Consider the following 15182-nt stretch of genomic DNA (forward strand, 5'->3'; position numbering starts at 1 on the left):
TTTATGGGAATTTCTATTCCTTCGAATTTATTTCAATAGAAGTAAATCATGCTTACAATAACTACGTGATACTATTCTGCCATGTTAATTCAAAAGGGCGTACATATCTCCAAGTTTCGCTTAAATTGAGTTATTGCTGCCAGGTAGCACACTAATAGCTGATCTATGTTTATGTATATTAAGTAAGAAAGCCTAGAAGGTATAGCAGTTTATATTTGGGACGTATATGAAATCGATGCCTGATTTTCGGCATATCTACCACAGCCTCCTTTGGAGTTTATGAAATATTTTACGGGTTTGTCACATATATTTATATACCCTTTTATCCAGATATAATATTTTACCTAATCCGATTTATATGAAATACCGATGGCGTAACACAAAATAGTAAAAGTCATTTATCGCAGAATCACCCTTTCCCCAGATACGCCCTTTCGAATTAACCCGGTAGTATTATTGTAATATACATATTATCTTCATAATAAAACTTTTCTACAGATAGCAGCTGAAATTTTGGAACAAAAGGCAAGACAAGCAACTACAGATGTAACGCTGTGTATAAGAAGAGTAGTTTCTGCTTTAGAAACAAGAGAAAAAGAATTATTAGGTAAAATCGAAAAAGCTAGGCTGCTTAAGTTTGCTGCTTTAAAAGTAAGAGATGAAGGACTCAGAAGCGGTATTTCCCGATTGTCCAGAGCTGCTGATAAACTTAGTGAAGCTATGGAATCAAAAACACTTCCTAATAATCCACTAAATTTATTACTTACTAAGGATATGGCTTCAGCTGAGGTATTTATTAATATCAAATGTACTAATATTTAAATCAAGTTATTAATACATAATGAATGGTACTAATGGTTTGATTCCTTATAAATTATAAATCATTCTAAATCAAAGATTTTAGAAGAAACAAAAAGATTTTCTTATAATATATTTCTAGGAGATATGAGATTCTTTTGATTTACGTTAATAATTTACTACCTTCTTCCTCCAAGAAATTGCTACCTTATAAACAACGATTTATTATATAGGTAAATACATACATACAGGGTGTCCCACTAAGGAATGGACAGCGCGATATCTCTTAAAGTATTGTCGATAAAAATATAAAAAAAATAGGGAATTGCATGGTTCGAGGGGGCCCATTTATTAGCGCGAACGAATTTTGTTTTCGATTATTATTTTAAAAGATACGATGGTCAAGTTCGGTTTTTCAAATGGAACTATTTTTTTTTTTGAAGACCTGAGTTGATAGTGCGTTCCAAGACAAATTTAATAAGCTTTAATGTATACACTTTATTTCCACTGGTTTTTAAGATATTGCGCTTGCAAATTTACTGATTTTCACTGCAAGAAACCCCTCTGGAATGGCAAAAACCGGGGGTGGTCTTACTGGCGCCACGGGTGGCACTGCCTGTTGAAATGGAAACTTACCTGCCAAAGGTCTACGCCAGAAATGGCAGGCCCAATGGCTGGACAATTCTTTTCCGTCCGAAATGCTACTTAGGTAGGTACATCTGCGGTATCGAGAAGCGCATCGTTACTTTTATTTCGCACTTGCTTCTACGCTCGGATGGCCGGTTCTTTTGGGAGGGATGCAAGTTGGATTGGTTAGGTTAGGAGGAGTGACAGTTGCTAGACTAAATTTCAACCATAGGGAGCAGATTGTATCAGAACCAATCCAACTTGCATCCCTCCCAAAAGAACCGGCCATCCGAGCGTAGAAGCAAGTACGAAATAAAAGTAACGATGCGCTTCTCGACACCGCAGATGTACCTACCTAAGTAGCATTTCTGACGGAAAAGAATTGTCCAGCCTTTGGGCCTGCCATTTCTGGCGTAGACCTTTGGCAGGTAAATATCCATTTCAACAGGCAGTGCCACCCGTGGCGCCAGTAAGACCGCCCCCGGTTTTTGCCATTCCAGAGGGGTTTCTTGCAGTGAAAATCAGTAAATTTGCAAGCGCAATATCTTAAAAACCAGTGGAAATAAAGTGTATACATTAAAGCTTATCGAATTTGTCTTGGAACGCACTATCAACTCAGGTCTGCAAAAAAAATAGTTCCATTTGAAAAACCGAACTTGACCATCGTATCTTTTAAAATAATAATCGAAAACAAAATTCGTTCGCGCTAATAAATGGGCCCCCTCGAACCATGCAATTCCCTATTTTTTTATATTTTTATCGACAATACTTTAAGAGATATCGCGCTGTCCATTCCTTAGTGGGACACCCTGTATATGGAATGAAGACTTTGAAATTACCATCATGACTTACATCAATACTACTATGTATCTTCTTTTCTTTCTTCTCTTCTCTTCCCTTCTTCTCTACATATATAAATGAAAACGTCTATTTTCCTGTTCCCTTATAACTCAGGAATTAATAGATCAATTTTGCTGCAACTTTTTGTAACGTGTAATACAATTCTCAGGGAATGTCTTCTTTTTTAGGCTATATATCACCTCGATATTACTAAATGGGACTGAGTAATAAGCGAAATAGTAAAGTGAGGCAGATAGACCTTATCTTACATGATGTCCACCGTTCTGCGTGCAAAAGATGGTGGGGAAGCTTGAGGGTCATATCTTTGGTTGTATCCCCCCAAAATTACCTTTTTTAAAAAAAGGTACAAAATAGTGCGCCAAGTACACGCGCGTGCGCAGACGAACAAGAAAAACTGTCGTAAATTTATTAATGTGCTATATTTAGGCTTACAAAACTAATGATATACAAAAATTACGCCAATTATAACAACGACTATTTGTACAACCTATAGGATTTAAATTGAATAAAAGATTGATCATTAGAAGATACGAAGTTAATAATATTAAGCAGATATATTTTTATAGAAATAAATATTTCGATACCAATAAATATTTTAATCAAAATAATTGGCGCTGCGCAACCAAAAAAATGTTAATTGTCTTGGTATAAATAATACAATAAGACAAGACACCACTGAGACAAGAAAGAAAGAAAAATATTAATGCAATCTATACATATTTATTCAATTTAGCAACACCAATTCGGAGCGCAGCGCCAAGTATTTTGAATAAAATATTTGTTGGTATTGAAATATTTATTTCTATAAAAATATATCTGCTTAATATTATTATCTTCTTGGGGGGGGGGGGCGCACGTGACGTGCGTGAAAGAATAACGTGTGTAGGCAGACAAGCGAAGGAAATTGAAGAAAAGTGTGGCAAAAGTGCGCAAAAAATTAAGAGGACGGGTGGAAAACGAGGGGATTATACAAGGTTCCATTATACAGTATAATCGACAGTTAATAAAGGGCCTAAGGGTGAGATAAAAGGTGAAGAAGAGAAGGTGTGAAAGGAGTGCACGAAGAATAAGATACATGGCAAGGATAAGTGACATCTAGGGGAGTGGAAGAAGTAAGAAGACAAAGCGGAGACAGCAGTAGGTAAAGAAGAGCGGAGACTCTAATGAGCCGAGCAGGCGAAGGCGGGGAATTGCAAAAGGAAGCGAGAAGAAGGGAAAGACCATTGTTGGCAGAACAACTGGGAAGAAAAAGAGCGGACAGCGAAGGCTCGATACTGGACACATTCAAGAGGAAACGGGAGGACGAGGAAGAGCAGGAGAGGTTAAGGGCCAAAAAGGAAATAGAAGAAGAATTCTTAAAAGCGAGGAAAGTAGGGAGGTCGCCTCCAATGAAGAAAACTGAGGTATTTATAGGAACTGTGGAAACAACTGACAGCCAGAAGACAGAGCAGGAAAAAGAAATGAATGCAAAATTAGACAAAATGATGGAAGCTGTGCTGGTAGTTAAGAAAGACATGGAAGAGTTGAGAACAGATAATAGATATTTAAGGCAGGATAATAAAGATCTGAGGCAAGGAATGTAGGATCTGAGGCACGAGTGGAAGAGTTGGGATGAGATATGGGAAAAGGAGAGGAAAGAAATGAGAGGAAGGGTTAAAGTGCTGGAGGCCAAGAAGGTTCAGGCAGAGGGCTGGCAGGAAGACTGGAGGGGCTAGAAAGGAAGGAAGAGGCTACAGAAAAAGGGGAGAGAAAAAATAATATTACCCTAAGTGGAGAGGATTTACCGTGTAAAGAGATGCCGAAGGATACGGTGAAGTATGTGTTAAGGCACGAATTGCAGGTAGAAGCGGAAATCGAGGAAGCATACTGGGTAAGAAGGGGAGAGAAAAGAGGGCTACTGATAGCGAAGTTAAGAAGCTGGCAACAGAAAAGAGAAGTAATACTAAAGAAGAGTACATTGAAAGATAAGAGGCTGTTTATTGACAATGACCTGACAAAGAAGGAAAGGGAGATTCAAAGAAATATTAAAGATATTGCCAAGACGGAAAGTGAGCATGGGACAAAGATGAAAGTGGGGTACAAGAAAGTAAAAATCAACGTTAAGACATTTATTTGGAATGAGGATGGTGGGCTGAAAAAAGTAAATTTGTGGAGTCGGCAAAGTTCTATGAACCTCTAAATTATTGGAGGATCGCAGAGCTTACAAGGACGAAAGCACGACAAAAGGTAGTACCAATATCCGCTCCCCGCGCGCCTGCGGATCCTGATATGCGGGGAGAGGGGGTTCCCAGAATTGAGAAAGGAATAGGAAGTCAAAGAGAAATAGATACATTTAAAATAGGGTTCTGGAATGTAGCAGGATTACTCAGCAAAGATAAACAGTTTTGGGATTTCTTAAATGAACTCGATTTAATAGGATTAGTAGAAACGTGGGTTGAAGAGAAACAATGGGAAGGATTGAATGATAAGTTGCCACAAGATTTATCATGGAAATGTAAATGTGCCACCAGAAAGAGAAAAAAGGGAGAGCGATAGACGGAATTATCACAGGTATAAGAAAGGGCATAGAAGAGGAGGAATCGAACGCCGGAACGGAATATATTCAAGAGAGAAGAATAAAGATACAAAATGAAAAATGGAGAATAATAACAGTGTAAGCAGAGATATGAAGGAGACGAAAGAAGAGCTAGACCAGATAATAGAGGAAAAGGAGGTGGAGAAAATGAAAATCGGAGGGGACTTCAATGCAAGAATTGGACATGAAGGGGGCGATTTTAGAATAGAGGAAAAGCATGACGTAAGGAGATCAAAAGACAAAGTTAACAGCACTGAGGGAAAGTTGTTATTAGAGATGGTGGAGGAAAAAGGATGGAATATCCTGAACGGGAATATGAAGGGAGATGATAAAGGAGAGTATACATATATTGGGCCGAGAGGGAGCACGGTAATTGATTATATAATAACAAATGTCGAGGCGAAAAAAGATATAAAGAAATTCACAGTGGAAGAAAGAGTTGAGTCAGACCATATGCCTCTGATTGCAGAACTATATAGAGGAACTAAAAGGAGAGAACGGGAGGAGAGATGGAGAGAGAGAAGAATCTGGACAGAGGAAGCGAAGAGAGAGTTTCAAATTGAATTAAACACAATAAACTTTAATAAAACGGAGGTGAATGAAATGGTAGAAGAAATGATATGGGCAATAAATAATGCAGTACGGAAAGAGGAAGTAAAAATCAAAAAATGGAAATTGAGCAGCTTTAAGTGATGGAATTCGAATTGTACAGAAAAGAAAGGGGAAGCCAGGAAGGCACTGAGGAACTGGAGAAGGAGTAAAGGAGACAAAAAAGACTACCAGAAGAAAAGAAGGGAATACAAAATAATGTGCGAAGATAGGCGAAGGGATTTACAAGAATATACAGAACATGAGATAATGCAATTAAAGGGAGAAAATCAAATATGGGAATATATAAACACCTTTATTTGATATAAAACATTTGAAAATAAATATTGATCGTTGTGTCGTAAAGTTAAGAAATATATGTAATTAACGAAAAAAAAAATTAGCCTAAGGAACTTGGAAGTTCGAGGCTCGAACCTACGCTTAAAAAGTTTGTAGCGGTATAGCAGCTCGACACTCTACCGCTGCGCCACCGACGCCGTTGCAAAATACGGTAGATACTTTACAATGTAAGGCGCATAACAGTTTCAAATGATTCGGTTTTTTCAGTTTCTTTAATTCCTATGATGTTTTGCTGTACGTATAAACATTGAAGATCGCATAAAACACTTATTTCATGAAGCAATTCGACGTATAAGTTACTCTGACACGGAAAAAACGACGAAAAAATAAGTTTTTAATTTTTTTAACTGCGGCGCACCAAATTGAAAAATCTGAAAAAAATTCAGGACAATAGTAACAATCATACGTACTTACAGTAAAAATATAATTATAGTGCCAAGACTGCTTCGATACACAATCGGCATTTTTCAGCATTGTTTGGCGTTTTTTATTTTTCACAGCTTGGTTTTTCAATTTAAAAATCTGAGACAATTCTCTAATATGTGCCCTGATAACAGAAATGCCTCTGAGTTTTTTCAAAATTTTTCATCCCCTAGTATAGGAGAAATTCGGCAAAAACTTGATTTCCTATTTTTGCCCTTTACTACCCTCCGGGTGGAGATACGAAGTTGATAATTGCCACAAATGTTTCTTTTTTAATAAGTTTTCGAATGATTCATCGTGAGTCGAATTCGGTTCAAGGGCACATTTGACCATCTTAACCGGCTATACCCTTTGGGGATGGAGAGAAGCAGAAAATTAGAGAAAATACAGGAGAAATACATAAGGTGGACTTTAGGTTTGGACTACAATGCACCAGCATATTTAATTTTGGAGGAAACAAAAACGGACAAAGTAAGGATAGAAGCGGAGAAAAGAACAATAAAATATGAGGAGAAAACGAAACGTCTAAATAAGAATAAAATAGTACAAGAATGCTGGAGGGAAATAGACACGAAACAAGAAGAGAAAAAGTCGAAATGGGAGGAAATGAGAGACGCATACTATAGGCAAAAAATTATGGATATTCAAGAAATGGAAATAGAAAGAAGTAGGGAGAATTTGATGAGGAACTAGCGCAAAGAGACAGGGCAGAGCAGGTACAATGGCAATACAACAGAATACTAGGAAGCAGATATATGACACATTATACAGAAATTAGGGTTAACCAGAAAGCAAATTACTTAGACCGAAATTACAGAGGGAGAGCAAAGCATGATCGCAAGGTTCAGATGTGGGAATGAAGAGCGGGGAAGCAAGTACTGGAAGGAAGAAAAAGAGACGGTATGCAGATTATGTAATGGGGCTAGAGAGACGCTGGGTCACATGCTACAGGACTGTAAGGAGCTGAAAAGTGAAAATTGAACAAACAGAGGGATACTAAAAGGAGAAGAAGAAGGAGCGGAGTGGATGCGTATGGTTCTGGAAAAAAGGAGAAGAAAAGAAGAACAAGATAAAGGAAGGAATCAAAACGAAACCACAATCTTCAATTAACAGTCCCAGAAACACATACACAGATAACACATGTAACCCCATTTTGAGGCCGAAAGGCAAAAACTAAACTTATTTACTATTATTATTATCTTCTTTGTTTCTTCCAATGACGAATCTTTTATTAAATTTAAATCCGATTGTTTGTAGAAATAGTCGTTGTTATAATTGGCACAATTTTTGTATATCATTAGTTTTTTAGAGCTAAATATAGCACATTAATAAAGGGTCTAGCAGGGTAAATATTGGCAAACGGCCCCCACGCCAATTCCTGGAGTTGTTATTTTTTAAACAATGCTACTTGCCTGAAACACCAGTTTGTAAAGTTTTAGATTGCTACCCCTCCGTTTAATGGTAATACGGGGGTAAACGCCATTAACGTTATTATTTCTTATCTCGGTTACTACTTAAGATATTTGAATGAAAAAAAACGGAAAAATAGTTACATGCTAACTGTACTTCATATATTTTTCTCTAAATTGTAAATCAATTATTAGGGGTAGAAAAAAAATAATTAATTTTTTGGGGGTGGTTTTTCGACACAACCCTTTGAGTGACAACTTCCAAAAAAATCAAGAATAATGCTCTATTATCTAGCTATTATGTATAAAAACCTGAAGGCGGTCGAGTGGAACATAGTTAAATAATTTAAAGAATATCATTATATTATAAATATGTGGGGTTTTGTGACGAGAAAGAGTATTTGTTGCGAGCCTCAGTACGTGTCATTTAAATGCGAATGGAAGTAACGATTGCGGTTCGTTTGGGAGATCAAATTGCGAAGATGAAGGTAGCTGCGGAACAACGCGCATCTGCTAAATACGAATATTTCCCAGATATTAATAGGGTCTAGCAGGGTAAGCATGGGCATGGGGCCCCCACGCCGATTCTTGGAGTTGTTATTTTTCAAACAATACTACTAGCTTGAAACACCATTCCCATACAGCACACTTTTTGCAGGAAGGTTCCTATGTCCGCCCCTGTGGAACATTCCACGGCAAAGCACATGGAACCTTGCTGCAAGCTTCATGGAACGTTCCGGACATTCTCTGGCAATGGTTTTATTTAATAGATTTTACTGCGATGTTGTTTCGGCAAAATTTGTGTGACATTACAGAAAGGATAGAAAATGTAAAGGAAATTGATTAAATTACAATAAATATTGACAATTAAATATTCATATATTTTAATAAAAATAATAGTATTGGCACTGTACAATAAATATTGACAATTAAATATCCATATATTTTAATAAAAATAATAGTATTATCACTGTACAATAAATATTGACAATTAAATATTCATATATTTTAATAAAAATAATAGTATTGGCACTGATGGAACATCCCAAGTCCGCGTATGTGGAGTTCCAGACTCTTCTGCCCTCTTTACTTAAAATGTACTGCATGCAGCGTGTAATGAACCTGGAATAATACATGCATTCATATTACAATTTTACAATTTTAAGTACTGAAATGTGATAAATAATAAATTTACTTAGTCATTGCTAATTTTACCTATATGTTTGAATGTTCTGAATGATTGTTTTTTCTATTTTCCGTACCAACTATATTTCTCTGGCACAGAATCATCTATTAATTTATTTAATAACATCAACGCCATTATCTTAATATTGCTTCCGCAGCTCCTATTCAGTAAATGAATCTATAAGGTCATTAATAAATTATTTTAGTTGTAACGAGTTATAACGGTGGGACGTTGATCTTCCCCCCACCGTTCGCGCCCGGTGCGGCCCAGCACGGCCGCGAGATGGCTGCGCACCGAATGGCGCTCTCGCTCGCCCAATTCGCGTGGGGCCGCATATAAGCTGGCGCGGCGGGCCCGCCAGGCAGAGTCTACCACGAGCGTTACAGGCGAATGGTCAGAGCTCTCCCAGCGATCTCTTGTGTACTACAAGCTGTATCACTACTGCGTCTTTTTGGATTCCCCCACCTACACGGCCCCTCGAGGAACACGAGTTCGCCGACCTCTAGACGCAAGTCGATATCCGCCGTCAATCTGGACAGGCTTCGCCTGCCCCGGAGGGCATCCTATAGTCTCCGTATCTCCCGCGGGTTTTACCCACTGGGCGATCGGGTTCAAGACTTCCCGGTCAGGGTCATTGGTGGAGACCACTCTACCTTCCTTCCTCACTCGCCGACTCGAAACGATCTATGTGCCGCGACAGCCCAGCGCCGGTACGATAGGTTAAGGTTAGTATTAAGCCGATACTCTCCTGTTAGCCAGCACAGACCTGGCCGGGCTCTGTTGTATACACAAGGTAATAAAACCCGTTTAGCCAATTTACCCATCTTGTTCACTCGGCCACTCTACCCACCGCCCGGTTAGTAAACGTTACGGGATACGGTTACATAGTCATGAAAAATGGCTTCATTAAAAGGAGCATTCATGTAACGCCAATCACTGTGTGCATTGAAGCGAAGCAGTGGAAAAATAACAATCACCATTACTATAAATAATTGAACGGAAAGTGAAATGAAAGTTATACAGTATATGCATGTTTACAAGGAAACTGTGTGAAAAGTAAAAGCTTCTAGCACAGAAAGCAAATAAATATATGTAAATAATAAAACAATTGCGGTTGGTTAATAAGCATAAAATATTTTATATTAGTTACTTTAACTTAAAAATAAGCTCCTTAATTTTAAAAATTCATATCTATTACTTGCGAAACGATGTGTTTTTATCCTGTCCTTATATAGCGTGACAGAAAACACAAGAACATTTATATTGTCCAAATATAGTAGGGATGCTTCTTGGAAACAGTGCTTTTCAAAATGATTATAACACGGGCGTTCTTTGAATGTACGAAATTCTCAGACCCATGTTCTGTAACCCACGGAAATCTATATGAAATAAACAAAAATATTTATTTTTAAGAACTTCGACTTAACCCACAAATAATATATGCATGGGTTCTACTTAATTACCCGTAATATGTCAAATCTTCATTCAATTCACTCAGGTCTCCTCCGCCGCAAAATACACACGTTCTAACCATTTTTATTACTTAAAAACAATTAAGAAGTAATCACGCTCTAACTATTTGCGCTTGTGTTTTCTTACGTGCTTTGGCTTTACAACCTGTCACGTCACACAACGCCTGGAGCTTCACCACGCGGGCTTTGAAAGTTCCGCCAGAGCCAATACTATTGTTATTGTTATTGTCGTTGCCGCTGCCGTTGTTGTTGTTATAAACGGGAATAGACCCATAGTTTACATAAAGCATACAACACTTAAGCTTACATCATCTACACAAAACGTAATCTAATATACAGGAGAAAATGTTAATTTCCTACTCTGAATAATATACTGTGTGTTTGAATGTAAAAAATGTGTAGCTGATTTTTATAAGAAATCAATGGTGTGTATAAATGTTTCTCCTTTTTCCATAAGGATTTTGTAAAAAGTATACACATATACAGTAATGCACCTACAATAATTGTTATTGATATCAATTAGGGAAAAGTCGATATAAGAATCGATTCTGGAACCGTTTCGGAACCGATGTAGTACCGAAAGAATAACGGTTATGGATACGGTATGAGGAGGGATATAGGACAAGCTTCGGGCAACGGCGTGTGCTGTATGGGTTATGTTAAGTTTTGGATCGATACACCTCCGTTTACGTGTAATACGGGGGTAAACGCCCTTATCAGTATTATTTTTTTACTCGGTTCCTACTTAAGACATTTCAATGAAACAAAAGCAACAAAATATCTACATATTAGCCGTAATTCATATATTTTTTCCGAATTGGAAATCAATTGTTACTGATACAAAAAATAATTTATTTCTTGGGGGTGATTTTTGCAAACAAGCAATGAGTGACAAGCCCTTGTCGTGATAATCGCTTATTTGTTTAAACCTATCGAAGGTTTAACCCGTACTTAGCCAGGCGTATTTTGCTGTCTTTCTGATTATATAAAAGCTAATTACAAAAACCACCCCCCAAAAATAAATTATTTTTTTGTATCAGTAACAATTGATTTCCAATTCGGAAAAAATATATTAATTACAGCTAATATGTAGCTATTTTGTCGCTTTTGTTTCATTGAAATGTCTTAAGTAGTAACCGAGTAAAAAAATAATACTGATAAGGGCGTTTACCCCCGTATTACACGTAAACGGTAGGATAGCGATTTAAAACTTTACATAATGATGTTTTAGGCTAGGAGCATTGTTTAAAAAATAACAACTCCAAGAATCGGCGTGGGGGCCCCATGCCCATGCTTAATACTTAAAATATTCGTATTTAGCACATGCGCGTTGTTCCGCAGCTACCTTCATCTTCGCAATTCGATCTCCCAAACGAACCGCAATCGTTACTTCCATTCGCATTTAAATGACACGTACTGAGGCTCGCAACAAATACTCTTTCTCGTCACAAAACCCCACATATTTATAATAGAATGATATTCTTTAAATTATTTAACTATGTTCCACTCGACCGCCTTCAGGTTTTTATACATAATAGCTAGATAATAGAGCATTATTCTTGATTTTTTTGGAAGTTGTCACTCAAAGGGTTGTGTCGAAAAACCACCCCCAAAAAATTAATTATTTTTTTTCTACCCCTAATAATTGATTTACAATTTAGAGAAAAATATATGAAGTACTTTTACTTATGCTACCTTATCCTACTACGCCGCTTCTCTCTTACATAGGACTAGTCACGTCATGTAACGCATAATTTATTGGTGTTGGAATACAATTAATTTAGTACGTTTATTGGTGAATTGAAATATTTTTAATGGGAAACTAATAAAATTAATTAACAGCATGGCAACTACTGTGGATTTTAATGAAGTATTACGAATATCTTTCACAAAAAATTTAAAAGTATAAAGGGAGATGCGTTTTCACCGTACTTTCTTCACTAATGTGGCTTGATCTACATTGCAAGCAGTCCGCCATAATTTCCTCAATTTTAATGCTATGTCTTTTGACATAGTTTGTCGATTTACCTTATTTGCCAAATTTCCAGAAACTTGTGCGAAAGAAGATGCTTTTCTGTCGAAACTTCTCTAGACAACTTCCAAGTCTGGGCGTCTCCATCTTTTCTATAAGTTCTACATAAAAAGTCTAAACAATAATTCAGTGTCCTATGTGGTGTAAAAACTCGTGATATTTAAAAAAATTTGACAACTTACCTTATTTGACGCTTGGCAGGTTATGAGTTGTTGACACTACCTAGGTTACGTTTACTAGCGACCTGAACGCAGCTGCTGTTTGTCTTTTTCGTGCTGCGTGACTTGGCGGTTCATTTCCTCACCCTTTCATGCTCCCCTCTTGCCCACACTTGACGATGGAGAAAATATCTTAACATAAAATTCGCCAAATTGCAACTTTACATCGAAATATCTCAGCTCATAAGGCACGTAGGCACAAAACGAAGACACTTTTCTCATGTAAATCAAACCCAAGCTATCCATTAAGACCATTCAAAATCTAATCGGATCAACCATTATTGAGATTAGATAATCGAAAGGTTCTTCCAAAAAGTGTTTGACGTAATATAGGCACGGCCGTCTCACGCGGCGCATGTACTTGATACAAAAACGTTTACAGGAGGGACATCTTCTGTTAAAAACGTCGTACGAAGATCATTTTACGATGGAAGATAATAAAAAGTTGGTAGAAACTAATTTAAATGAATCAAAATCGGTAATAGATTAAGAGAGATGCGGAGAATGTGTATAACATTTTAAGGGGGTAGACACGGGTAATACCGCTCGCTGTATACCGACAAAATCTGGCCCGAAACATGGGTTTGGGGGCATACGTTCTTTGTCCTTATATGAGCAAATTTTGGGCTGGGCGAGGTCTCATTTGAAAGATGAAGGTTCAATGCAGCCCGCTCTGGTCATGGTTCGACGAGATTGTGCTGATATCTAATAATATGAGTGTTGAAAGTAGAGCAAAAGTCAACAGAATACACCCGCATGAATCCAAGTATTTTTAGGTCACTAAAAGAGTTTTGTGACTCAAACGATGACCAGAGCGGGCTGCATTGAACCTTCCTCTTTCGAATGAGACCTCACCCAGTCCAAAATCTGCTCATATAAGGACAAACAACGTATGCCCGTGATTGCATTCCCAAATACGAGTTCCGCCATATTGACGATAATACAGAGCAAGTCACGTGACAAATTTAGTTGAGGTAGTGGATATTAGATGGCGCCTATTCGGGAGGACTGACAACGTGGAATCATAGCAAAACTGAAGCATTAGCTGGATACATGTGCCACAGTAAAAGCGTGATACACTCAATGTATCCATTATCGTACGATTAGAGGTTGAATATATGCATTTTAGGCAAACATTGACTACGAACTGCTGGGAACTGTATACATTTACTAAATTAACGCTTTTACAGTAACACATACATCACTTGAAATCGCTGTCGTATTTATGTTATAATTATATGGCCACATTATTGGAAATAAAAAAAGGGAGATTGAAACTTTTTTACTAATACTGGAAGTATTGATTTACTGATATCATCTTTTCAGAGTATGAATGTTACAGTAATTATTTAAAATATTGCTCTTATTATTATTCTTTTTTATTCTTTCGAGTATTGTATATAACATATAATAAGAATAAGTCTCCAAATCAGTCAACATTTGACTCCCTGATCTTTTTTGTAAACCTGTACGGTCCTATCTCCTAAGTTAAATAGTCCTTAGTTAATATTTAAAATGCAGGCAGGGTTAAAAAAAAACAACATAAAATAATAGATGTGACTTATTCTAATTTCACTCAACAAATACCTATATATTGTAAATAGGAAAACGTTTTTGTTTAGAGCGTAAACTTTAACCTTCCGGTACTCGCGCCTATTTTTGTAACACGAGCACTCGCGTCGTGCACTGAGTGCACGGTCACGTATTATTAACCTGCCGGCAGCCTTTTTAGTTGAAAAAACCATTTTTGCATAATGCTACGTACTTGTCACGTTCAAATACAGTTTGGAAGTGTTTCTGATTAAATGAAAACGAAAGTATACCGCGTATCTTGCCAGCGACCGCGCCCGTGTACTCACAAGTACGCCTCCAATTGCTTTGGTTTTTTTATATGTTTTGAAGGACCGAAAAATAAGATATACGTGTCTTTTTATTTTGGCCTGTTTGCATGTTTAGGGGGTGAAACCACCCCTCAATGGTTTTCCAGTTATCCGCCCCCAATTGCTTTGGTTTTTGGATATGTTTTACAGGGCCGGAAAATAACATATACGTATTTTTTTATTTTGGCCTGTTTGCATGTTTAGGGGGTGAAACCACCCCTCAAAGGTTTTCAGGTGTTCGCCTCCGATTGCTTTGGTTTTTTTATATGTTTTGGAGGACCGAAAAATAAGATATACGTGCCTTTTTATTTTGGCCTGTTTGCATGTTTAGGGGGTGAAACCACCCCTCAATGGTTTTCCAGTTATCCGCCTCCGATTGCTTTGATTTTTGGATATGTTTTAGAGGGCCGAAAAATAACATATACGTATTTTTTTATTTTGGCCTGTTTGCATGTTTAGGGGGTGAAACCACCCCTCAATGGTTTTCCAGTTCTCCGCCTCCGATTGTACTGGTTTTTGGATATGTTTTATGGAATCGAAAAATAAGATACACGTGTTTCTTTAGAGCGGCCCGTTTTCATATTTAGGGGGTGAAACCACCCCTCAAAATTCATAAGGGATACAAAATTTTGTTGAGTCAAATTTCATATGGACAAACATATCCAACAACCAAAACAATCGGAGATGATCACCTAAAAATGTTATACCTTGGGGAAGCTTTAACCCCCTAAACATGCAAACAGGCCTAAATAA

General features: G+C 37.4%; 3 protein-coding genes and 1 long non-coding RNA gene across 9 annotated transcripts in view; 2 read left to right on the forward strand and 2 right to left on the reverse strand.

The window, feature by feature from the left end:
* Positions 1 to 5725, forward strand: part of LOC143373387 (uncharacterized) — a 142369-nt gene extending 136644 nt beyond the window's left edge. Inside the window, exon 2 of the mRNA XM_076820647.1 lies at positions 4370 to 5725. Coding sequence (XP_076676762.1) covers positions 4922 to 5554 — 633 coding nt within the window. The 5' untranslated portion in view covers positions 4370 to 4921 and the 3' untranslated portion in view covers positions 5555 to 5725. The remainder of the gene's footprint in view (positions 1 to 4369) is intronic.
* The window catches only part of LOC143373660 (uncharacterized), a 423841-nt gene that overhangs the window by 342324 nt on the left and 66335 nt on the right, over positions 1 to 15182 (reverse strand). The gene's annotated exons all lie outside the window — the stretch shown is intronic.
* LOC143374872 (uncharacterized) overlaps positions 1 to 15182 on the reverse strand; it is a 617708-nt gene that overhangs the window by 259999 nt on the left and 342527 nt on the right. The gene's annotated exons all lie outside the window — the stretch shown is intronic.
* Wech (tripartite motif containing 71 protein wech) overlaps positions 1 to 15182 on the forward strand; it is a 320032-nt gene that overhangs the window by 192026 nt on the left and 112824 nt on the right. For 4 of the 5 annotated variants that reach the window (XM_076812554.1, XM_076812740.1, XM_076812830.1 and 1 more), the window contains one exon: positions 499 to 789. The exons of the other annotated variant lie outside the window; for it this stretch is intronic. In XM_076812554.1, coding sequence (XP_076668669.1) covers positions 499 to 789 — 291 coding nt within the window. The remainder of the gene's footprint in view (positions 1 to 498; positions 790 to 15182) is intronic. 5 annotated transcript variants of the gene reach the window in all.

The sequence above is a fragment of the Andrena cerasifolii genome, chromosome 1, assembly GCF_050908995.1.
Source record: "Andrena cerasifolii isolate SP2316 chromosome 1, iyAndCera1_principal, whole genome shotgun sequence".
NCBI lineage: Eukaryota > Metazoa > Arthropoda > Insecta > Hymenoptera > Andrenidae > Andrena > Andrena cerasifolii.